A 19220-nucleotide genomic window follows, 5' to 3' on the forward strand; every position below is an offset into this window, starting at 1 on the left:
AATCCAAGCAGTCTGTAGTTGTAATACATGTGAACAGGTGAAACTTATGTCTTAAAATACAGAACTGTCCAATTATATTTACAAAAAAAGTAAAGAAGAATTACAGCACCTACACAGAAATACCTATACAGAACACTCCGATAACAAAATGACTCAGAGAAGCTGAAAATAAAGGTCTGGAAAGACATAAATCAAAAATAGGCTGCCTAAAACAAAGCTGACATTGCAATGTTAATATGAGACCATTCCCCAGAGACATTCATGTTGCTGCAAATGGCATTATGTTGTCATTTTTATGGCTGAATAGTATTCCATTGTATAAATATACGACATCTTCTTTATCTAGTCATCTGTTGATGGACATTTAGGCTGTATCCATGTCTTGGCTATTGTAAATAGCACTGCTATGAAATTGGGGTGCAGCTGTCTTTTTGCAGTAGGGTTCCTTCTGGACAGACTGGGATTTCAAAATTTGTAGATACTGACAGGCATATGCACAACAGATAAACAAGATTATACTGTATAGCACAGGGAAATATCTACAAGATCTTGTGGTAGCTCACAGTGAAAAAAAACATGTGACAGTGAATATACTTATGTTCATGTATAACTGAAAAATTGTGCTCTACACTGGAATTTGACACAACATTGTAAAATGACTTTAACTCAATAAAAAAGGTCTAAAAAATTAAAAAAATAAAATTGGTGATGTCAACTTCTCACACTCCAACTATTAATGAATCAAAGAGAATTAAAGAGAAGTAACACTCTTAAAGGGTACATTTTCTTATGGAAACTGGAAAATAATGTTTAGCACTTTAAAAACACTAAACCACGTAAGAAACTACAGTGGGATTATCATGTTTTCTAAATCCATTTATCTGAAGAAACGAGATAGAGATCATATTTCATAAGGTTTAGATATGCTTACTTTGTTTTCCTGGAATTATGATTTTATTGCAGTCAGACTTACCGAGTTTTATCTGATTTTACGTTCATCTTAAAATATCTGCAGATAATTTACCTGCATATTTGGCATAAAAATATGCTGCTTCTTGATTTTAACAGAACCTAATCCAATTGTTAATTGAATTAAGCTGTTTAAAAGTAACTTTATTGGGCATTTCTTTGAACACATCAGACAGGAATATCTCTCTGACAAGTGTCGATTTTTCTTTATTTTTAAAATCAGATCATTTAAAGAAGCTATTTACCACAAATAAAAAAACCCTCCTACACTTCTGGTGGGAATGCAGTTTGGTGCAGCCACTGTGGAAAACAGTATGGAGATTCTTCAAAAGACTAGGAATAGACTTACCATATGACCCAGGAATCCCACTCCTGGGCATGTATTCAGAAGGAACCCTACTTCAGGATGACACCTGCACCCCAATGTTCATAGCAGCACTATTTACAATAACCAAGACATGGAGACAGCCTTAATGTCCATCAACAGGTGACTGGATAAAGACGATGTCGTATATTTATACAATGGAATACTACTCAGCCATAAAAACCAACAACATAATGCCATTTGCAGCAACATGGATGCTCCTGGAGAATGTCATTCTAAGTGAAGTCAGCCGGAAAGAGAAAGAAAAATACCATATGAGATCGCTCATATGTGGAATCTAAAAAAACAAACAAACAAACAAAAACAAAGCATAAATACAGGACAGAAATAGACTCATTGACAGAGAATACAGACTTGTGGTTGCCAGGGGACGGGGGGTGGGAAGGGATAGACTGGGATTTCAAAATTGTAGAACAGATAAACAAGATTATACTGTATAGCACAGGGAAATATACACAAAACGTTATGATAGCTCACAGAGAAAAAAATGTGACAATGAGTGTGTATATGTCCATGTATGAAAAATTGTGCTCTACACTGGAATTTGACACAACATTGTAAAATGATTATAAATCAATAAAAAATGTTTTTAAAAAAGTCCTTTCTCTCTCCCACTTTTTTAAAGTAAAGCGAGAATCCAATTCACTCAAAGCAAGGGGGTAAAAAATATATGCATATATATTATATATATACACATACACACACAGTTGTGTGCACTATGCCTGCTATCACAGAGTAATACGGTAACAGCAGGAGATTACGGTACTAGCTGGGGCTACCGACTGTTACGTCAGCGAGAGCTGCAAAGTTCCTTGCCATTCTTTGCTGATGTCGGGGAGCTGAATATTAAAAGGGTGAAGGTGGAGTTATTACTTGGCTGTATTTTTTTTTCTTTTTCCATTTTCTCCTTTATTTTGAAAATCTCCAGGTAAAGCGTCTGCGAGCTAGAAGCTTAAAAAGGTCTGTGGTAGAGAGGTGAGTCAGCGGGCGCCAAAGGATTAGGAATTGGTGCGTCGGAGAGAGGGTCCTCTCTTCCCCGAGGAAGGAGGCGGCAGGGCTGCTGCCAGGACCGAAAGCCGGTCCCCTCCCCGCCGCGCGCGGGCTGGCGGCTCTGCATCCGCGCTCCAGGTGAGTGCGCTGCAGCGCCGGCGTCCAGCAGGGCCGGGTGGCTGAGGGCAGACCTCCCTGGGCCTCGGGGTGAGACCGAACTCCCACTCTCCCCAAGCTCCTCCCGCTTTTTGCATCCGCATCCCCACCCCACCTCGTTTCCCTTATAGATTCTGGTAAGTTACCTCCTAGTTAACAAGTGTGTTTTTAACCCCATGTTTATATATTCCCGAGACAGGGGAAACGAGTTTCTGCAGTTGCTTGCTTTTAGTACCACCTGTGAGCTCTAGAACTTACGATTTTCACAGTAGCCTTTGCCCGGGAATCCCGCCTCAGGGCCCAACCGCAGAGTCCTTCCAAGGCTAAGTGGGTCCCCACTCCCCGGATTCCTGCGTGAGTCCCTGCGATCGGCTTGCAGCTGTGGAAACCTAGCTTTTCTTACGCAGACCGTGGCCCCCAGCCCAGAAAATACACGGCGTCCCCTGTCCGCTGGCGCGGGGACTTGCTTTTTACGCTTACAAATTCCGCAGCGGTTGCTACTTGCAAAGCCCCTTGGGCGGAGTAATGCTTCCGGCTCCCACTCCTGCCCCTGGACCCCCTCCCCACCCGAGCCCGCCTGGGTGTGGCTTGAGGCTCCGGCCCTGTGGGACCGCTGATCCCTTGGCTTGGAAAGGAATCCTGGACCGACCTAGGTCGCGTTCAGCCCTCGTTGGGTCCCGAGGGCTTTGCTCTGGACCCGGCTCTCAGGCCGGTTTGGCTGGTCGACAGACCGGCGCGCTCCGCACACTCAAGTGTGAATTCCTCCGGCGTGAGCGCGCGCGTGGCACAGGCCCTGCGGTCCCAGGGTCGCAGCGGTTCCCTCTCCCAGGCCGCCCCCTCCAGGTGACTGCCAAGCAACCTGTTTGAAACGCAACTGGATAGATTCTCCCTGTTTTCGCCGGCTCGGCTCGGTGCGACACAACCGCCGGCCGCAGTCGCGCTTCCCGGGCTCGGGGGGTTTAATTTCACCGTGCGGTCGCGGAGCGCTGCAGCTCGGGGTTGGTTTGCTCCGGATCTTGAACCCGCCGGAGGCCGCGCGGCGGAGCGCGCCAGGCAGGTTCCCAGCGGCGGGACGCGGCTCGCGGTCCCCGCCCGCGCGCTCGGCTGCGACAGGGCGAGCGGCTTTGGGACCGCAGAGTCGGCGGGGCTCCCAGCCGCGTCAGGCCGCCCGTCGAGCCGGGCACAGCGTCGCTCGCCAGGGCGCCTGGCTTACAAGCCGCATTTCTCTTTGGGCTCTTTCAGGAGGACGCTGGCAAACAACGCTCCGCAGCCGCCCGGGTCTTGGCTAACATTTCGCATCCACGTCTCCCGGCCTGCGCGCCTAGAAGCTGGATCTAGCATGAGTCCAGCCACGCAGTGGGTAACTGCGGGCAGGGAGAAGTGCCCAGATGCCAACGGTCCCCGCCTTTGAGAGTCGACGGCAGACCAGTACTTGCTTATGGTTTGAGGGGAGACAGTGCTCGATTTTTGAATTCCAAGTTATGCGCAAAATGCTCAATCTGCTAACCTGGACGAATCAGACAGTGCAGAAAAGGGACCGCCTGTAATTCTGGGATTGCATTTTGCAACACGTCTTTTCGAGCTTCTTGCTAAGTCTCGGATAGGGAGGGAGCTGGGGCCCCGGGCCAGTGCACTGGGTGGAGAGGGTCTGCGGGCAGCCCCGCGCGCCCCTGCCATGTCGCCTTTAATGCCCTACCCCTTTGCGTGGCCATCCGAGGATTTCCAGGGCTGGCAGGGGTTGCTTCCCACCTGCACGCTCTCTCTTACCCCTAGACAACCCCAGCAGGCAAGGCTCCCCCGAGCTGAGACCTTTTGACTCCCTGCTCCCTGGCTCCGGCCTCCGCCCCCGCCTGGGGGTGGCCCTCAAGAGCTGGACGTCGCCCGGCCCGGCTGGGACCATGGTGTTTCTCTCTGGAAATGTTTCCGACAGCTCCAACTGCACCCACCCGCCGCCACCGGTGAATATTTCAAAGGCCATTCTGCTCGGGGTGATCTTGGGGAGCCTCATCATTTTCGGGGTCCTGGGGAACATCCTGGTGATCCTTTCCGTGGCCTGCCACCGGCATCTTCACTCGGTCACTCACTACTACATCGTCAACCTGGCGGTGGCCGACCTTCTACTCACTTCCACGGTGCTGCCCTTCTCCGCTACCTTCGAGATCCTGGGCTACTGGGCCTTCGGCAGGGTCTTCTGCAATATCTGGGCGGCGGTGGACGTCCTGTGCTGCACTGCGTCCATCCTGGGACTCTGCATCATCTCCATCGACCGCTACATCGGCGTGAGCTACCCGCTGCGCTACCCCACCATCGTCACCCAGAAGAGGGGTCTCATGGCTCTGCTCTGCGTCTGGGCGCTCTCCCTGGTCATTTCCGTCGGGCCTCTGTTCGGCTGGAGGCAGCCGGCCCCCGAAGATGAGACCATCTGTCAGATCACGGAAGAGCCGGGCTACGTGCTCTTCTCCGCGCTGGGCTCCTTCTACGTGCCGCTGGCCATCATCCTGGTCATGTACTGCCGGGTCTACGTGGTGGCCAAGAGGGAGAGCCGGGGCCTCAAGTCCGGCCTGAAGACCGACAAGTCCGACTCGGAGCAGGTGACGCTCCGCATCCATCGGAAAAATGCCCCCGCGGGAGGCAGCGGGGTGTCCAGCGCCAAGAACAAAACGCACTTCTCCGTGAGACTCCTCAAGTTCTCCCGGGAGAAGAAAGCGGCCAAAACCCTGGGCATCGTGGTCGGCTGCTTCGTCCTCTGCTGGCTACCTTTCTTCTTAGTGATGCCCATCGGTGAGTCTTTACAACACAGCATTTAGGGGTCTCCGCTCTCTTTTGCTACCCAAGACTAACGGTCAGGGGCGGAAGAGAAGGGATCTGCATTTCAAACAGCAAAGCTAGGAGGGCAGTTAGGAAAGAATCCTCTGTAGAAAAGTGAATTTTTATTCCCTTTCTGCTCCGGTCTCATTTATTTTATGTCCTAGGGGACGGGACTTTTTCAACTACTGCAAAGAGGATTCCAACCGGTGCAGATTAATTGGTCTCTTTAATAAGAACGTCAACTTTTTCTTAACGCTTTTAAGCATGTGTTTAATTTAAATACATCCATCCTCGGATTTCAAGTCTGAGTCTCCACCAGACGCTTAGGCAGGGGCTGTGAAATGCCGCTTTCACCTCTGCTGCTGTAAGCCGCAAATTTTTTTGGCCTAAAAATAAGCACCAGGTTTATTCTGAACAAACCGTGCAGTTTTATTGTTTAATTAGATTATTCCTAAGGGTTAGTTATACCAGTCTGCTTTTGTTCTATATCTGGGTTCATTTTATTTTCTCGCTTCAGTATGAAAGGAAGTATGGTTGAGCCACTGACAGGGAAAAAAAACGATAAAAACCAATTTCACCTTTAAAGAATTCAACATAACATTTGCAATAAGCAAATACCTTCCCCTTTCTTTTAATAGTAAGTATTAAGCAAGCATTACTCTGATCCAGAATCATTCAGGAAGCTGCAGATGACACTATTTGAAAATAATACAGTAATGTTACAAATCCAATTTTCACAAATGCTAAATTAGCTGTTGTCAAAACTAATTAGCTCATTATAAGTGTCAGCAAGCTGATCCACTTGGAAGAGTCATCTGTCTCTGAAAGGCCTTCATGAGATCCCCAAGTGGCTGTTCGCTATTTTTAGCTTGTGCGTTCAAATATAGACCCACACATTGGTTATCCACTAACCCTAGTGAACAAAAAATTATAATAAAAATTAGTAAAAGTCTGTTTCTGCACTTTCGAGCCAATTTAAATGGCATATATACTGAAAGCATTTTAATTTGCAACTCTGTAGTAATAGCAGCTGTTTTTTTGAGGGCTATGTTTCAGGCATTGAAACATAGGTATTTTATATCATTAATTCTCTCAATAACTCAGTGAGGTATGCATTATTATCCTGCAATCACACGTTGGGAGAAGGAATTCTTCAGATACCAGAGCTTTGCCATCTAATACCATAGCCACCAACCCATGTGGCTATTTAATATGACTTAAAATTAAAGAAAATTAATATTCAGCTCCTCAGTCCCACTAGCCACATTTCAAGTGTTCAGTAGCCACCTGTGGCCAGTGGCTACTGTTTGGAACAGAAGAGACATGGAACATTTTCATCATTGCAGAAACTTCCACCAAAAAAGTCTGCTCAAGGGGCCCTTCCAAGTCCACTACCTGTCCTCCCATCACTATTGCTTATTCTAGAATAACATCACAGATTTTTTTAAAAAATATAATTTTATTGACGTATAGTCAGTTTACAATGTTGTGTCAATTTCTAGTGCACAGCACAATGCTTCAGTAATATTGGAACATACATATATCGTTTTTATATTCTTTTTCACCATAAGTTACTGTAAGATATTGAATATAATTCCCTGTGCTATACAGTATAAACTTGCTGTTTATCGGATTTTGTGAGAATCCTCCTGTATTTTGAAACAAGAGACATTCTGCCAGAGTTCAGTAGGTGTTCTGTATGATTCAGTGGGTTTATAGACATAATTCTTGGTGTATTTGTGGGAGAGGGCAAAGCTGGGAGTCTCTCTACTCTGCCATCTTGGCTCAATTCCCCCAACATCACAGCTTTGAATGTATCTAAACAGCATTCTTTACCTCTGAGCCACTGCTTACTTACCTACCTCTCTGCATCCCGTCTCTTCCTCCTGAAGTTTGCACGTTTATTCATGCATCCATTCACTTGTCAAGTGTTTAGTAAGCATTTATTCTAGACACTTAGGATGAACAGGGAAGAAAAATCCTTGTAATAAGATGTTTGCAATCTTTTGGGGGAAGAAGACAAAAACAAAAAATACATGCCAAGAAATCAAAGATTAATAAGCACTATTTTAAAAGTCAACAGGATCAGAGGATAGAGTGGTGTGACAATGTAGTGGGTGGTCAGGAAAGTCCTCTCTGAAGAGCTGCTATCTGAGCAGAGACATGACTGAAATGAAAAGCAAGGATTTCAAAGTCTCACGGGGAAGAGCTTTCTGGGCAGAGGGACCACCAAGTTCAGAGATGGGAAGGAAACTGATCTAGTCACGGCAGAGCAAAGAGGCCAGTGTGGCCGAATTACAGAGAATGAGGGGGAAGACGAGTTCAGAAAGAGATTAGGGGGCCAGACATGGTCAAGGTACTGTGGGTCTTTTAGGCCAAAGCAGAATCTGCATGTTATTCTAACTGTGATGGAAAGCCATCTAATCAGAGGGGCTTTAGCAGGGGCGTGGCTGGTCTTCCATTTTTAAAGGATCATTCTGGTTCCTGGGAGAAGAGAGGGCTGTTGAGGGGTGAGTGTGGAAAAAGGGAGACCAGTTTGTGGGCTGTTAGAAAAGTCCAGGCATCCCGCCCTGGACTCAGGTGAGGGGGGGAAGGTGCTGCGAAGTGATCACATTTCAGCACTTATTTCAAAGGTGAAACTGACAAGTTCAGGCACAGGGTACGAGAAGAGGAGAGGCGTGAAGATAACTTCCAGGTTTGGGGCCCTAACAGCTGGGTAACTAGTAGTGCATTTTATGGAGCTTGAGAAAACTAGAGAATGACAGGTTGTGAGAGGCTGGCGAGAGTGTGAGGTACAAGAGCTTATTTTGTACAGTCCATGTTGAGAAGTGTCTATTAGATGTCTAAGCAGAGATGTCAAGCAGGCAGTTAGATACATGAATTTAGCGCTAAGGGGGGAAGCTGGGTCATGATGTAAACTTGGGACAATCAACATATTCAAAGCCACAGAAATGGAAGGATCTGCAAGAGAGAGTGTGGAGAGAAAAGAGAGACAAGGACTGAGCCTTGGAGCATCCTGGTATTTGAAGGTTGGGGAAAGGAGGAGAAGGAATCAGCACAAGAAACTGAGAAGGAGTGGCCAGGGAGGTAGGACAGTGTGGTGTCCCTGAAGCCAAATGGAAATGTTTGACAAAGGCTAGAGCCATCAGCTCTGTCACACACAGCTGCTAGGCCAAGTCAGAGGAAGACTGGGAGCCAGCATTGAGCTTGACCATGTGGAGGTCCTTGGTGATCCGAGGAGGTCCCTTGAAGAGTGTAGTTTCAGTGGAGTGATGGAGACAAAAGCCAGATTGTCTGCTTTCTTGACAGAATGAAAGACGAAGTGGGAACAGTGAAAATAGGCAACTCTTTGGAAAGGTTTTCCTAGACAAGAGAGCAAGGAATGGAGTGTAGCTAATGGGATGTAGGGAGTTTTCAAAGGTGGGAGATAGATAGCATGTTCATATTCTGACAGCGATGAAGGAATAGGGAGATCCTGACGTAGGCGAGGAAGGAGACAGGAGGGTTGGGAAGTGACAGGGAAGCTGGGGGGTATGAGCACAGATGCGAGTACATATGGAGGAGGAAAGGTCCAGATTTGTTTGAAATATGTTTATGTCCTCAATGAAATAAGAAGCAAGATCATTGACTAAGAGTGTGGAAGGAATAGGAAATGATGGTGGTTTGAGGGGAAAAGAATACATGAAATACTCATCTTTGAGGTGAGAGAGTAAATAGATTACAGAAATTTAGTAGAGTCACCAAGAGGTTCCAAAGACGTTTGAGAGTTAGGGTCATAAACTTAAAGCTAAGACCAGTCAAGAAGGTTGGACGTTGCGTTCTAACAGCTGAGAGGCTGAGAATTACAGGGAATGTAGCTGATGACTGACTGTATTTAGGGACCGCAGTAAAGAAGAGGCGTTTGTGAAGGGACATACGTGGGATCGGATTAGGGGTCATACAGAGTCAGATGAGGAAAAGCTCAGGTAATGATAGGTGCCTGGGCATTTGGGACTTGGGTGGTAGCTTTGCCATCCAAGGATAGTCTGCATCCTGAGGTCCTCTAGGGGAAGGGAGACTCGGGTCTAACCATAGCCTTCCTCTTGGATCTGCTTTCCTGGGGAGTTGGTAATGTTGAGGTGAAGATGTTATGGCAGAGGGCAACACCCTGACATCATCACTGGTCTTCCTTTAAGTCCTAATAATGTGGTTACAACAGGAGGGAAATTACAAATGTATAGTTAACAGTGTCTGACCAGGCTGCCAAGTAGAGCAAGAGATCCCTAAACCTGTGGTCCTAAATCTGTGGTCCACAGTTTCTTCTTGACACCAAACAAGTAAGACACTATTTCCTCCAGGAGTTTCTGACTGTATAATAAGTAGCAGGCACTGAGGTAGACGGAAAAGAAAGATGAATAAAGCACATTCGCTGCCCTCAAGGGCCTCACAATCTAGTTAAGGAGACACATTGAAACTGATCATCCCAAGTCTGCGGGATGGGTCCTCAAAGTGGGCATTACAAGTGCTAACAGCTAACTGTGTTTGGAGATCACTGCGGAAGCTACCAGAAGTATCATGGTTGACTAAGCAGGGACTTGAAGACTGTACCACTTCTCCTGGGCAGAGCAGCACACCCGTGAGAGGTTTTTTTTTTTTTTTTTTTAGTATCTAAAGTACATTTTTCATGCAAAATGTGAGCAGAAGAATAAATATGCCATTATATTATTATACACAAGGGACATGAGCTCTTAAGTATGACAAGTACTCTCTTGGGAGGAAAAGCTTATCGGTCTGTGCTGGGCTGCCAGGAAACAGCAGGATTAGAGACTACAATCAGAGCAGGGATGAGTGTAGGATCCTACGCTGAGAGGAGAAGCACCCACGTGTGTGGGAACCAGCCCAGGATAATCAGGTGCGTGAGGACTTCCCGTGTCATTGCCGAAGGTCCGCCTCTGTGCTGTGAGAAGGCTCTGTCTCCCTGTGGACCCCACCCTTCAGTGTCTCCCCAGCTCCCCTGATCAGGGCAGGATGGGGAGCCAGGCTGAACAGTGTGATTGCAGGTAGGAATCCTGTTTGCCTGCTCTCAGGTGTAAATCTTGCTCGTCTTGTTTTCTTTCTGCATCTTTTATGTTTGGTTGAAATTTAGAACCCCTTCAGGGGAGGGGGATCACACTGGAGGTTGTTATCAGTCATTTATACCTTAGAGTCAATGTTTCTGGAAAAAAAAGAACAAGTGTCAATCATGAAGATGAACAGAGAGAACTTGGAGGCGTTAGCCTTCAATATGTGAAAGAAGGAAGGGTGTAAACTGTGCCTCAAGGAAGCTCGGGCACCGGAAGTGTGCGCGTCGTCTCTGCCCATTTCATCCTTTTGTCTGGAGCTCGCTAGGACTAGAGATAGAGTGCTGGATGGAAAAGTGTTGCCCTGAGATTTAAACCTAAGCTTTCTTTTTCATAAAATATGGAATCTTATACAGGTCAGCTGCCTAGCATACTGTCTGACACAGAGCAAATGGCAAAATACATGTTAATCTTAGAATTCGTATGATTTACAGACCATTACTGACATGTGTTGACATCAGATGTTGCCATGAGGAGCAGATGTCCTTGGTGGTCTGAGAAAGAGAAGGCATCAGAAAGGGATGGAGGCAGGGCAACATTTACTGAACATATAGTTGCGTGTCTGAACTCTGGACCCATTGTCTGATTTAAATACAAAATAAGCATTACCATTGGACCTAGCCAATGCTGTTATCTCTGAATCAAAGGAGGCAGCATTGGGCTGAGCTGTGGCTCGGGTAGACCTAGACTATTTGAGAATTATTTTAAATAAAAAAGACAGCAGGCAGCACGTGGTAAGGAAGGAGGATGTGTTTTGAAATGGGATGTTTGGGGGAAGGCAGCGCTGGCCAGGGGATGAGCAGGTGGAAGCAGTGAAGCAGAGAATGATCCATCCGTTCATTCATTCATTCAGCAAAATTTCATTGAGCATCTGCTTTGTGCCCAGCAGCCAGAGAATCACCGGAGATAAAGACAAACAAATCTTTCCCCTAATGGACCTGAAAATCTACGCAGTTAGATATACAGCAGAGTTTCAGACGGCGACGTGAGAACCGGCGAGGACGTAGAATGACAGATAATGACTTAACTCCTGCAGATGCCCAGGACGATGAGAGATTAGGTGGCTCTGCTGCAGGTACACAAGGGTCCAGGCCCTTGATTCTTACGGAGAAGACTGCCCTCTTAGAGATGATGGTGTGGAGAGAATCCAGGAGCTGCTATGATTTTAAGATAAGAGATCAGTTACTCGGTTACCCTTGCTGCATCACAAATCATCTCAAAACATAGTAACTTACGACAATGATTGTGTTATGGTTGGTGACTCAGTGGGGTCAGGGATAAGTCAAGGGCCGGTTCATCCGGCTGTCGGGGGCTGGACATCAGAATTGGGGGTCTGTCTTCTTCCCCCGGCCGAGACCAGCTCTCCTGCCTTGTACACGCAGTTCTCCCCAGGAGAGCCAGGGCAGAAGCTGTCAGGCTTTTGAAGAGCTGGGCCCAGACCTGGCCCAGTGTCACTGCTGCCTCATTCTGCAGTAAAAGCAAGTCACGAGGCCAGTATGGGTTCAAGGCGGAGGGAAATAGACTCCTCTCCTGATGGACAAGCAGCAGATCCATAAAGAAACGAGGGGATTCCTGTGGCCGTCTTGCAGCACATCGACCTCACAAGCGTATCGAATAGCGTTTCTCTTAACCTCCAGTTATTTATTGAAAACTTCCTATGTGCTGGCCTTTATGCGCCATGTCAAAACAGTCTGGGTCCTTGCCTTCCTGCAGGCTTCTAACCTCCACGGGGAGACAGACGTTAATCAGATAACCACATTAAAAAAAAAAACTGTATACCTTGAAAATGTATGCTGTGGATAAGGGTGACCCCGGGCAGAAAAGGCTTGCTGGGAAGGAGAGATTGACTCTTGTAGGAGAATCTGTAGAAGGAGGAATTGTTCGTTGGCTAAACAGGAAAGGGAGAGATGGGTAAAGGCTCTCACAGCGCTGGCCTGATGTTCATGAGGGTTTTCCAGAAGGCCAGTATGACCAGAGCTGAAAGGCTGATAGAAAACTGGTGTCCAGTGAAGCTTGAAAGAATGGGTCTAGACCAAATAAGCTGTTAGAGACCTTTTATGAGTTTATGTCTTTGTCTGAAGATGATCAGGGACAGGGATGACATGATCGAGTCTGTAATTCAAACTGTCAAAGGCTTAGTGAAAAGACGACGGCGGGTAGACCGGCTGGTAGACCTTTACGCAGGACAGGTGAGCGAGAGCCTGCCAAGGATGGGTTCTTTTTCCTCACACTTGAAAATATTTATTTCCATGAGCAACCACATAGTTCTCAGATGCCTCTCCTGTCGTTGCCTCCAGAGCAGATTTACGAGAAGACCTTTCTGTGGTCACAAATAGTATAACCAGACTTGGCTTTAAATGAATTTTAGCTCTTTCCACAAGACGGATCTGTCAATGGAGATTTACTGTCATATTCAAAAGAATGTGTTGCAGGCTCAGAAGACGAGTTCTAACAGAGCTTTGAACAACAGCCACCTCTTTCAAAGCAGGCTGCAGGCAGGCAAGTCATATCTGGGAAGGAGACAACACTTAATGACATTGCTCTGTTTTGTTACTTCGTGGTTTCAGGTTTGGATGTGAGAACATTGCTCTAAAACATTTTCCTCGTTGGGCAGGTTCACTGTCTTTTAGCCCCTCTGCTTGGTTTTCCAGCTGGACTCTCACATAGTGGCTTCTCATCTTTAAATTGCATTATTTCTGTACCGTTTGAAAATGTCTCCCCATATTTTTATTAGTTATTTATATTTCAATTTTCGTGATGTGAAATGGCTCATCTGTGTCCTTTGGCCACTTTTTATTAAGTCAGTGATTTTTATTTCTTTTCTGTTTGTGAGATTGTCATATATATTAAATATATTAATCACTTATTATGGTATAGCCTGGGTAGCCAGTTTTCTCATGCTGTATTCGGACATGCTGAGAAAATGTAGCTTCTTTATTTCTCAAAAACTGATGTGATCTTTTTCATGAACTCCCATGGAAACAGACACACACTTCTATAGTTAAATCCATTAAGTTCAGTCAGATCCAATCCCGTATGCAGCATCTTTATATACCCAGCCTCTGTTGGCTCACTCAGACTTTCAGATTTGCCTGCTAAGTTGTTAATCAGCCCAGGGCTCACATAACTGCATGGTTATTGGGATGGGGCGGGGGAGACAGGAAATTATCAGGCCCTCAGTTGACCTTTCATTGTTGTTTTTAGTTTCCTGCACTGGGGATGCTGGTTTAGTCTAGTGACCGGTCCCCAGGCGCCAGTCCTCAGTCATCATGCAGTTGTGTCACGGTGAGTCTGAGGCTGCTCTCCCGTGGACCTGATGGCCCAGCCCCACTCAGTCCTCACTGCGACTATAGACCCTCAGGGTCTGTCTGGGACTCCTTTTGGTTCCTGGCTGGGGTGACACTTGCTCTGTTACCATTGACCAGGGAGTCACTTTGTCCACCATGTGATCACCTTTCACAGGCTCCTGAGCTAAACCCTCAGCGATGTTTCATCCCTGTCTCAAGGCACGGAGAGCCCTGTGGGTTCCTCCCACAGCACACACCATGCCAACCACCCAGGCGTGCCAACCCTGGCTTGCTCTCTGCCCAGGCAGGCTGGCTGTCACTTTAATATGTATGGTGGCGCCCTGTGCTGTCTCCCGGATGCCCAGAATGGAAAGTGGGGAAAAGCACCTTCACTTCCACCTTTATCTCTTTAAATACCTCTGCGGTCCGTTTGAGAGGGGAGCTCAGAACAAACACCTGGCTGCCTCCCGTCACTGCCTCCTTCCCCACTTTTCCCCACAGTCCACCTGTGGAAGATGGATGCAGAAGACGTCCCCTTCCTTTTTCTGACCCTCCCCTGAACCATGTCTTCCTCCTTCCCTGGGTGGCTTCCATCTTCTATGGAATAGCAACATGATTGCAGATGGAAAGAGAGAGAGGTTTACTAAAAAGGGAATAAAGATGAAGAGTATTTAACAGTGTTACAATCCTTATACATATTTAGCAACTAATTTTCCCATTGAGGTTTTTTTTTTGCATTTTATTATCTTTGCAGTTTTTCCAAATACGTGGACATTTAAAATTTTTAGGTAGTCGTGTATTTTCATCTGTTTCTTCATGGATTGTACCTTCTCAGGGATGCTTGGAGAGATCTTATCCGCCCCCTCCCCACCAGTGTGAGTCAGATAACCTCTATTTTCTCCTAGTTCTTTAGAGCATCATTTGTAATCCACCTGGAATTTATTTTTGTATTTTGGTAAGTAATGTCTAACTGTATTTATATTGAAATGGTTAGCCAGATAGATATTCTTAAAAGATTTATTGAATAATATATCCTTTCCTGTCTTATTTGGAAAACCATCTTTGTTATATGAGAAAGAATCTTGAATCTAGTTTGAGACCCCCACTTCTGTTAACATTTATGAGTCTCTCTATTCTAGTATCAGTGCCAAGTTCTCTCCATTACTGTGGTTTCATAATACATTTTAATACGGGTTAAGGCCTCTGAATGAATATTCTTTTTCCAAATTATCTGGTCAGTCTTTACACGTTTATTCTGGAAAATATTCCAGGAAAAGTCTGGGTTCATTTTGTCAAATTACATCCCCTAAGCCACCCACACCACCACAGACACATACACCGACACACACACAGAACCCCCTAACACACACACAACCACCCCCCCCACACACACAACCCCGTGTTAATCATACATTTTTAATATGTGTAGATTAATTTGAAAAGTGACATCTTTATCACAGTGAGACTTCCTGTTGAGAAATATGACATTATGTGCATCAACTATTCTTCAATGAAACAAAAAATAATAACCTGTTTCTCCATTTGCTTCCCAGACTACTTTTAAACTATCATTTACACTTTACTTTTAATCACACTTGCTAATGTGTCCTGGAAAAATGGTTATTACAGTGAAGTTGGGAAATGCAGCTTTGGTATTTTGACATTAGCTAAGACACTGACGGTTGGTTTTTAGGTCAATAACCTACATCATATCAAGGTGATATCCTTCCATAGTTTATAGAACAGTTGTATCAAAAATGAATGTTTAATTTTATCAAAAGCTGCCTTTTAATAGCCATCAATATAATCTTTTTTTCATTGACATAGATTTGATACATTTCATTTCCTAGTATTAATCTATCCACGTATTCTTGGATGAAATTCTCTCTCTGATCAGTGGCATTATTCTTTTTTATGTTACTGCATTTATACTAAATATTTTATCTCTGGTTTGCATCTATATATCTATGTGAAACGTGTATACTATTTTAGTTTATAGTGCTGTTTTTGTTGCATTTTGGCTTCAAGTTTATGTTACCTTTATAAAACAAATTGTGACACTTTCCCTTTTTTTCTGCAATCTGTAGCAATTTAAATAGCATAAGAATTATGTGTTCCTTGAAGGTTTGAAAAAACTTGCCCATAAAACATTTGGGCCCGGCTCCTTTTATGGTGCAAATCTTGGAGACTAGTTTCTATTTCTTCCTGAATAGTGGTTTATTCTGATTGTCGGGTTTGATAATCTTTGTTTTTCTTATTTTTCCATTTTCTTTCTCACTGAGGTTTAACATTTCAGCACAGAATTCAACATGACATTCTGTAATTGTTCCATTTCTTTGCTGTCTTTCCTCATTTCCCACATCATATACTTGTGTTTTCTTTCTTTTTGTCTTCACTGAAGTGCTTTGGACGATTGTCTATTTTATGACTTTTTTTTAAAAGACCCATATCCTGGATTTATGTGTATTGTTTTCATCTGTTTTCCTGTGTGTTAACTTGATCTCCAGAAATGTCTTTTATTTTTCTGGTTACATGTTGTCGCTTTACGTTAACTTGAGCAGAACGTCTGGTTCACGTGTTTTCCATTTTTTTCTTATCTGAGATGACAGTTCACCAAACTTCTACCTTGTCCTCTAAGGAACTTGAGTTCCTTACCTGACGTTTCGCTCAGCAGTGCTCTCATCCAGCCGTTCTGTTTTGCATCTTTTAATGGCTCCTTTGTCCTCTGTGGACAGAAAAGGATTCGTTGTATTGCTGTTACTTGTTAATTTGAAAATAATTGGTATTTTTATCCCCCACTTTTAAAAACTACTTTCAAATTTACTGCACTGTGGTCAATGTGAACTAAATACTTTCTAGCTTGTGAGATGTAGTGAAGGTTTTCTTAAAATGATGATTTATGATCAATAATTAGCACTTTTGATAGATTTCATGTTTAATAGATATATATTAATTAAACATTATCAGTGATGCTGTTAAGATTTTCTTTATCCATTATTCATTATCTTTACCTTTATCCATCATCTACCCTACTTGTCAAATCTCAAGAGAGGTGTAGTAAACGTTCCTACTGCTACTGGGAAAAAATTCTTCCAATTATTTCTTATTTTTTAACAGATTTTGTTTTGTATATGTTGAGGCAGTTGCATGATACTTGAAAGATTAAGTCAATAGTATCATCATTTAAAGAGAGACTTTTTGTCTTATTTATTTTTTCTTGAAATGTACATTTAAAACATTAATATTGTAACCCCTACTATATTTTTGTTTGCATTTGCCAACATACCTTTCCCCATCTTTCTGTACATCTGCTTGTGTATCTTGTATCAGATGGTTTTTTAGAGTCTGTGCGTCTAATCTGGCCATTTGTCTTTTAGTAAAGGTTTAACTAATTTCCGTTGATTGTAACAGATACATCTGGATGGATTTTTATCTCCTGGTTTTATGCTTTCTGGCTATGTTTGTTTCTCTTTCTTTGTTTTCTGCCTCTTGCAAACGGAATCATTTTATTTTTTCCTTTTGAAAAATTCTGCATATTTTGGAAAGGTGGTTTCCTATTTTTAATTCTACTAGAGATTATCTTGGAGCTTTTCAAACTTTTTTTTTAACCTTCATTTCTCTCTTAAACAACTGTGTGTATCACCCACTTTTGCCCACGTTAAGGGAGGAAGTTTCTCACACTTCCATTTTCTCTTTCCTAAAGTCTACATCTTTGGGTTAATAAAACTTTGTTCTATATCTAGATTATTGCTACTAAATGTTTATATTACCTGTCCTGTCTTTTGTAACTTTCCGATTTAGTTTAGTAATACAAATAACCCTTTCATTATATACTGTGATTTATTCCCTTGTGAGCTCTGGATTTTGCTTTATCTCTATGTGGAACAGCGGCCAGCAAACTGTGGCCTGTTTTTGTAAATAAAGTTTTATTGGAACGCAGCCATGCCCACTTGCTAACAAATCATCCATGGCAGCTTCCGTGCTACAGGGGCAGAGTTGAGTGGTTGCCATGGAGACTACACCTCCCCCCCATTTTAAATACTTACCACCATATTAAAGACGAGCATAATGCCAAATAAAATTTTACCAATAAAGACATAAGCAAAACACGTGTGTAGGCTCACGTGCACCTGAGCCTAAACCCATGAAAGACAACTTACCTGAGTATAGAACTTGAGTTACATATTTTTTTTTAATTTCAAAATACTGTTGTCATTACTCCTCTGTCTCTTGGTTTTTAGTGCTTTATAAATGACTTGAGGCCAACCTGATTATTTTCTTTTGTCAAGTATTCTTTATTTATGTGTTTATCGTCTAACCAAGATGTTTATAGAATTTTTTCCCAATTAAATTTTTAAAAACGTCTTCTTTGAAAATTTTCTGGCTTGGGAGTAACTTTTTCATTGCTATTGCCTGGAACCCTGTGCACATTTTTTCTCCTGAAGCTAAAGACACACATCCTTCGGTGATCATGTCCTCTTCTTCTCTTTCTCTTGGTATTCATGTTAATTGTATTTTGGGTCTCCTGTATCTTCCCCTCTTTTCTTTCCTTTGTTCTTTTTTTACTGAAGTACAGTCAATTACAATGTATCAATCTCTGGTGTACAGAACAGTGTCCCAGTCATGCATCTACAGATAAATATTCGTTTTCATTTTTCCATTAAAGGTTATTACAAGATATTGAACATAGTTCCCTGTGCTATACAGAAGAAACTTTTAAAATCACTTTTTATATATAGTGGCTAACATTTGTAAATCTCAGACTTCCAAATTTATCCCTTCCCACCCCTTTTCCCCAGTAACTATAAGATTGTTTACTAAGTCTGCGAGTCTGTTTCTGGTTTTCCCCTCTTTTCTTTTGCTTTTTTTCTCCTATTAGTCATCCTCTCACTATTTCCTTCTGGCGTTCGTTCGAGGTTCTCAAGCTGGTGTTCCATTTCACCCCGTTAGCCTTAGTAACAAACTGCCTCCACCATTTTCCCTCCACTCCACTCCATTTTACTGGCACGTTGTCTCACCTCCTTATTACCTACACTCAACCTATAAACCCCAGTAGCTCCTCAAGTCTCATGTCAGTACAAGCTAGAGATTTTTCTTCCAGACCACTGTTTTAAAAGTAGGGTTCTGCTCACATTCCCCCAGATCGATCCCGTCTACCAAACAGCTAAATCTTTTCACATAAGCAGTAATTCTCCTTCTCTTCAGCCTCACCGAGGGCGAACCAGGAATAAAATTGGAAATGGACTCTGTTTAGAACTGGTTGTGTCCCTGTCCATGTCATTCAAACTGAGATTCAGGGGAGAAGGAAGAGAATTATCTTTGTTGTAGTTTCAATTTGCCAGAGCATAGATCTGTTCCTCCACAGGGAGCAGAGAAGGAGCTAGAAAGCCAAGGATTCACTTCTGCACAGCAGAGTGTCTTTGTCCTGTTCGGTTGACACAGCGGTGCTGTGGCCTCTCTTCCAGGGGACATGACAGGCCCCCCTGGGAGCCAAGTCCCCGAGACCCTCCTCTTACTTGTTGCTGT

General features: G+C 44.0%; 1 protein-coding gene across 2 annotated transcripts in view; it reads left to right on the forward strand.

Annotated features, from left to right (window-relative positions):
- Window positions 1–3941: 3941 nt before the first annotated feature.
- Window positions 3942–19220, forward strand: part of ADRA1A (adrenoceptor alpha 1A) — a 74200-nt gene continuing 58921 nt past the window's right edge. For both annotated transcript variants that reach the window (XM_072952439.1, XM_072952438.1), the window contains exon 1: window positions 3942–5281. In XM_072952439.1, the coding sequence (XP_072808540.1) occupies window positions 4399–5281 (883 nt within the window). In that variant the 5' untranslated portion in view covers window positions 3942–4398. The remainder of the gene's footprint in view (window positions 5282–19220) is intronic.

Source organism: Vicugna pacos, chromosome 31 (genome assembly GCF_048564905.1).
Source record: "Vicugna pacos chromosome 31, VicPac4, whole genome shotgun sequence".
Taxonomy (NCBI): domain Eukaryota; kingdom Metazoa; phylum Chordata; class Mammalia; order Artiodactyla; family Camelidae; genus Vicugna; species Vicugna pacos.